General features: G+C 40.8%; 1 protein-coding gene and 1 non-coding gene across 3 annotated transcripts in view; one reads left to right on the forward strand and one right to left on the reverse strand.

Moving 5' to 3' along the window:
• Positions 1-6,866, forward strand: part of invs (inversin) — a 41,241-nt gene extending 34,375 nt beyond the window's left edge. For both annotated transcript variants that reach the window (XM_022192997.2, XM_051957401.1), the window contains exons 18-19: positions 4,752-4,838; positions 6,193-6,866. In XM_022192997.2, the coding sequence (XP_022048689.2) occupies positions 4,752-4,838; positions 6,193-6,308 (203 nt within the window). In that variant the 3' untranslated portion in view covers positions 6,309-6,866. The remainder of the gene's footprint in view (positions 1-4,751; positions 4,839-6,192) is intronic.
• trnat-ugu (transfer RNA threonine (anticodon UGU)) lies at positions 4,508-4,580 on the reverse strand. Its single transcript has one exon. It is a non-coding gene; the product is annotated as a tRNA-Thr (tRNA).
• Positions 6,867-6,886: the final 20 nt, after the last annotated feature.

The raw sequence follows: 6,886 nt of genomic DNA on the forward strand, positions 1-6,886 counted from the left end.
TCAGCTGGGAGGTGATATAAGGAGGGATCTCCCAACTGCTCAGATGGTTGGGGGTAGGTGACCTGGAAGGTTTGACTCCATCGGTCGGCTTTCTTCTGGAAACCTAATTGTCTTTGTGTCGTCTCAGTGCGCAGAACCCAACACTTCCTTTCTTTTGTTTTGGGGAATGTTTTTCATTTAAGGGGCTTTAGTTTTTTTTTGGTCTACCACCTTGGTAAATTTAGAGGAGGACAGTGGTATTCAACCACACTATCGTCTTTTAGATCACAGAACCCTGTATTCTGTTTGTTTGTGCAGTTTTTGTTAGTTTCACCTGTTAACAATCTTGGCTCATTTAGTTTGTCTGATAAAAGAAGGGGGGTGAAACGTAACAGCAATTAAAGCAAAACTTACACCCAATGACAGGAACGTCTAAAGAGCCAAACCAATCACATGTAAAGACACACAAACCAGCCTCCCCAAAGACCATATTCTGATGCTGTTTCTGTCATTGTCTTTCAAAAACGTGTTCAGATTTTTCATCTCCTTCAGTCCTGTAAAACTGCTCTGCACTTTAAAAGTACCCGGTGTCATGGCAACGACATGAGAAGTGCCTCAGTTCTGAGCAGCTATTTCAGACTGAACAGCTTTTAAGAGCAATGCTGCAGTTAATTGTTGCACTAATGTAATATTGAATCAATCAGGGTGATGGCACACTGTTGAAATAATGACTTTTCAATTTCCTAACATTGGGTATTAATGTTTCTAGTGGTTGAAATGCTGAATACATGCGAGCTGTGACCCGTGAGTCTGCCTGAGCTCACTCCCACCTGTTGGTAATCCAGCAGTGAATTGCTTTTTGAGGGGATTTTTATTGTGACAGTAGAGAGATGAGAAGGTTTGACGATAATGTGCAATAAAGGGTTCTGGCCAGACTCCAATCAGGGACTCTGCAGCTTGTAGTTGGCATTTTAAACCACCCAAGTCAGAGGCATCCAATGGAGCATCGTGGCTTCAAAGTTTGGGTTTACAACACTCCAGTACATCTGCAAACTAGTGCAACATGTCAGACTCTGTTAGAGATAAAGTTCTGGACACGTTTCCATCCAAAAGTTGTCACTGGTGATTGCAAAGTCGGCCAACCTCAAAAAGACAAGTAGACACTTCTGAGGCTGAAACCTGTCTGTTAAAATGTCCAACTTTACAGCAGAAATAAACATGCTAATGGTCCGTTACACACAACGGATTCTGTATTTACCTCTAATTTCTCTCATGATGACAACAGAAGTGATTTATTTTTGAATCCTTCACGTCCACTGAGAAGTACCAGAAGGCAAAAAGCATAGTTAATGAGACTTCCTATGTGTCCAGACAACCCGGTCTCACGGGGATTCGTGAAACTGTCACGTAAGTTTTAGTTTCGGTTTCGTGCGCACCAACACGATTTCGTCATGTTTTTCGTGCCGCTCACCACGAAATGTTTTTCGCTGTGGTAATCACATCTGAAAGTGGTTTATACCGGCGGATTCATGACGATCTAAGCTGTCCATCGGCGTATACTGCTTGTGTGATCGCGTTTGCGGCCGCCGGCCGCCGGACATTCTTGAAATTTCTATGCAAATTGGTAAGTGTACCACCGGCTTATGGTTAGGTTATGGTTAGGGTTATGTTTAGGGACGATGTCATGCAAAATATAGCGTTGGATTCGCCACGGTTTTACATTAAAATTATAATATACACATTCTTTTGAAATACGTTCTGAGTGGCACGAAAAGTCCGCCGTTTAAAATACATTGGTGCGCATTTCGTGGTGAGCGGCACGAAAAACATGACGAAATCGTGTTGGTGCGCACGAAACCGAAACGAAAACTTACGTGACAGTTTCACGAATCCCCGTGAGATCGGGCTGGTCCAGACATGGGGACACACTGTATATTCAATAAATATCTGAGACAGACGCCCAAAAAATAAAGTCTGGAAGACAAGTTCTTTTTAACTCACAGGCAGGTTTTAGGGATCAGAGTTAACTGAAGGCTGTAAACACAGATTTTGTGTCATTAACCCTCCTGTTGTCTTCATTTATGGGCACCAAAAAATATTGGTTCCTTGTCTGAAAAAATCAAAACATTCAGTCAAAAAATTCCCCAAATTTCTGAAAATTTGTAAAACCTTCAGGAAGAAAATTCCAATAGTTCCTTAAGTTTCTTTTAAATTTTAAATCCCCCAGATTTTGGCAAGAAAATTCCGGTCAATATTTTCAAAAAATGAGTAAAAATCTTCCAAAAAAAATCCTAAAAATATCTAAAGGGATTCCATATATATCAGCAAAACTTCTAATATTTTCTTTAAGAACATTCACAATTTGAATGTTCTTAAACATTTTTAACATTCCTTTTTTTACCACTAAAGATTTCCCAAAAATGTCGAAAATGTGGACATCAGAAGTTTCGCTGTGAAATTTTTTTTTTCTGGCATTTTCAAACTTTAAAATGGGTCAGTTTGACCCGCATTACAACACGAGGGTTAAAAGAAGCTGGAAATCAGCCTAAGTGACAGGAACTGGTGTAAAACGTCTGCTTGGGTCCACATAGCAGGACGGTATCAGCCCGATGTTCTGACTGGATCGTGCGGTTTCGGCCCGCAGACAGTTCTGACCTTCACAGCACATCAGCAGGTGATGACGGGACGACGGGCAGGAAGGCGGCGGCGCCAAAACACACGAGCACACGTGGCTCCTCCGGTCGGTCCAGCCCAGCCTCCCCTCCCCGGCCTCACCTCGCCTCCCCCCGGCCTCCCCTCCTCTCGGTCTGACAGTCGTGGCACCGTGAAAAGTTCAGAGCTGTCAGGGGGAATGTCAGACGACTGCGTGGAGCTATCTGCTGAACACACAAACCGCCTCGCACACGCATGAGGCCCGTTTTCTCACTTTCTCCCTGCCGCTGTTTTCCAAGACGTGGACGCACGTTTGACACACCGGGTCGCTTAATTATTATGAACCATTTCTCAGGTGTAGGCTAGCAGAAGAGAGAAATTTAGATTTGCATCCCTGACGACAAAACTGCACCTGGCAAAGAATTATTTTCTGCAAATTTTATTCTAAAAAGTGATCATGTTCCAAAAAACTCACCTTGAAGTATCAATGTTGGATATTTAGTTCATGAAAATGATCTTCTTGACTCAGAATGGTCCATTTTCTATGACGAATCCACAAGAAAAGTCTGACTGATGAAACATAGTTGACTCAGATTTTAGAGTTTTTAGACTTGTCATCCAGGCTCCACTTGTGCACAGAAAAACGAGCTAGAAACAAGTAAATTAATGTAGTTGAAAAAAGATGCACCATTGGTACGACCCCAACACTCAGTAAAGCCAGATCTGAATGCCATTTAAAGCAAAAAACATATTTTGGATTCTTTTCCAGTGTTAAACCACATGAGGATGGTTCCAGTCTGTTGGTTTTTTTTTCAGCGTATTTTAAGCTCTCTTCTACTGTCAATGCAGATACACTCCCCTACAAAATGACTCTTGTAGTTGAAAACATTTAAATAATCGTTGGTTGTTGTTTTGTTTTTGTTGACAAGCCAAAATGCATTTTAGTCCTTAAATAATGTGAAATCGGGTTTCTTTCTTCCTCTTGGACCATTTTCAGACATTTTAGAGACCAAACAACTAATTGAATGATTGAAAAAATGAAAAGAATCGTTAGTTGTAGCTTTTGACTTTATCTGCTTCATTCTTTTGTTTTTTGACAAACCAAAATCCATTTTACTTGTCAAACTATGTAAAATCTGCTTTCTTTCCTCCTCTGACAGTAAGCAGAATATCTTTGACCATTGTCATCTTCTTCTGACATTTTATAAACCAAACTAATCCAAAAATATGATTGAAGATGAAAGTAATCATTGCTAGAATCCTCTTTCTTCCCCCTACCTTTACTAATCTGAAATTCAGTTTTTCACATATCAGGCTGTGGTGTGGTCCCCATGGAGCAGGAAGGGCCTTTCTGTAGGACCTGACAACTCAGGGGTTTGAACCTCTGACCTTTAGAGCAATCATCCAGAACTTAACATTTGCACCACCACTGCTCTAATGACTTGATTGAAGCCAATGAATGGCTTCATTCTTTTATTTTTTGGCAAACAATAACACATACCTTATGTGAAATCTGGTTTCTTTCGTCCTCTATAACAGAGACTGAATATCTTTGGGTTGTGGACAAAACGAGACATTTGTTGTTTTGTGCCTTAGAAAACACCATTTTCACCGTTTTCTGTTATTTTAGAAATCAAACAACTGCAACTAATGTAACAAATAAACATTAGCTGGAGCTGTTGTGACTCGAACAGCCTCATTCTTTTGTTTTTGGCAAACAAAAACACATTTTACACTTTAAAGTATGTCAGAAACCTTATTAAAGCTGCTTCTTCTTCCATGTTTGAGCATCAGTGAGTTTATTCAAGCTTCTTAATTATGTGGATGTTAATTTGTGATCCTTTAGGGTAAAAATTCTAATTTAAAAACATTATTTAGGCTCCAGTGAGGTTTGAACTCACGACCCCTGGTTTACAAGACCAGTGCTCTAACCACTGAGCTATGGAGCCTTGAATGCATCTAAAAAAATGTGATCATAAGAATACAGACAACACACCTGAGCAGGTGTGGCTGTGGAACATATTTCAGGTGTGTCTCTGGGCTTTGTTGTGCAGCACCAGGCGGATACGGTTCAGATTATGCAATAATTGAAGATGTCATGCAGATGTTTTGTCCTTCAGGTAACTCCGTGTCCAGACGTGGACGTTCACTCCGAGGTTCTCAGTCTCAGCTGCTGCTGGATTTACCTCTGCGCACCCAGAGCCAGCGTGAGTGGATGCACATTCACAGAAGCATTTCTACAACGTCTGGCAAAAACGATGGCATCACCGGTCTGAGAGGACGTTCATTCACTGGTTTCATTTTGTAGAAAAAAGCAGATCAGTCATGCCACAGAACTAAAGTCATTTAAAGTGGCAACTTTCCGGCTTTAAGAAACACTAAAAGAAATCAAGAAAAAAATGGTGGCCGTCAATAAGGGGAATAATTATGGAATCACCCTGTAAATTTCCATTTCCAAAACCAATACCTGCATTAGTCTGCAGTTAAGGAGTCTCTCGCCTTGGAGAGCTGCTGCACCGAGTGGATTGACATGAATCACGGCTCCAACACCAGAGATGTCAGTTGAAACAAAGAGGATTATCAAACTTCTTAAAGAAGGTAAATCATCACGGAGTGTCGCAAAAGATGTTGGTTGTTCAGTCAGCTGTTTAAAATCTGGACCGAGTACAAACACAGGAAGGTTATAAAAGGCGAGCATAGTGGTAGACCAAGGAAGACATCAAAGCGTCAAGACAGAAAACTTCAAGCAATGTGTCTTGAAAACCGAAAATGCAGCAAAAAAAATGAACAAATGGGCAGAAACTGGAGTCAACATCTGTGACTGAACTGTAAGAAAGCGCCTAAAGGAAATGGGATTAAATATTTTCAGTGTTTTCAACATTTTTGGGAAATTTTTGAAAATTTTTTGGTGGGAAAAAAATGTTAAGATTCTTTTTTCGGGAATTGATGGGACTCAAACACCGGCACGATTTAATCAAAAGTCCCAATAAGTCCGCAGTGATCAACCAAAATCCTGTGACATTCGCTGATTTTGGTTGTTTTAGGGTTTTTTTTTCGAATGTTCTTTAAGAAAATAGAAGTTTTACTCATATGGAATCACTTCAGATATTTTTTCAGATTTTTTGGGAAGATTATTATAAAAAATTTTTTCAAAATAGTAAAATTATTATTTTTTAAATTTTTATTTATTGCCAAATTTGGGGATTTTTAAAATGAAACTTTTAAGGGAAACTTAAGGAATTTTTGGAATTTTCTTCCTGAAGATTTTGGAAACTTTTTATAAATTTGGAGGATTTCTTTTGCTGAATTTTTGGATTTTTTTCAGATGAGGGAACAAAAGTTTTTGTTTGCCTGTAAATGAGGACAACAGGGGGGTTAAAGCCAGAAAGTTGCCATTTTAAATGGTTTTATTTTTGTGGCATTTCTGTGATCTGCTTTTTTTTTCTGCAAAATTAAACAGCTGAATGAACGTCCTCCAAGACTGGTGATTCCATCGCTCAGAGATGGATTCCATGCATTCAGAGAAAGCCTCTAAACTTCCTGCTCTTATTGGTTTCCCAGTGAGCGGCATCGACTGCGTGCACCTGACGGACGCCGTGAGTCAAGCCAAGCAGTTCTCCTACCACCTGAGGCCTCAGAGCGCCGGACAGGGGACGAGAGGCCGCGGAAAGCACTGAAGACACACACCGACCCACACACACCTTTTGATGTTTTCTCAGCTGGCCGGCAGCTCTCGGCTCCATAGAATTACTCCACGCATTGTTCGGCCCGACGCGCCGAGATTTCTAAAATTAAGCCGGCGTGACATCAGAGCCGTGACCTCACAGGGTGGGGTTAAGTCTACAGAAACGGTGTGTGTAAAAGATAACCTTTCATCCATTGTGGAAGGAACACATACACACTGGGTCGCCCTCGCTGTACGCCGCTCTCGCACACACACTGAGATAACCTTTCCTCCCGTTGTGGAGAATGAGGCGGTCTATCAACAGCCGGTCATACAGATAGCCCACCTGCAGCTGCTGCCGACACACTGAAACACACACCACGCGCTACACACCAGTTTGGTCTTTAAGTGCTTTCACTCCCGAGAGAAACATGCATTTCTGGACTATGCTGTTGATTTTCTACACTTTTTTTTTTTTTTACACAGAAATAACCCGTATTGTGTAATAATGTACCTCAGTGTTTCTCGCTTTATGTAATAAAAGAATAAAATAAAACTGAAACAAAAGAAACTGCACTTTGTTCTGTTTTT

This window comes from Acanthochromis polyacanthus, chromosome 12 (assembly GCF_021347895.1).
Source record: "Acanthochromis polyacanthus isolate Apoly-LR-REF ecotype Palm Island chromosome 12, KAUST_Apoly_ChrSc, whole genome shotgun sequence".
NCBI lineage: Eukaryota > Metazoa > Chordata > Actinopteri > Pomacentridae > Acanthochromis > Acanthochromis polyacanthus.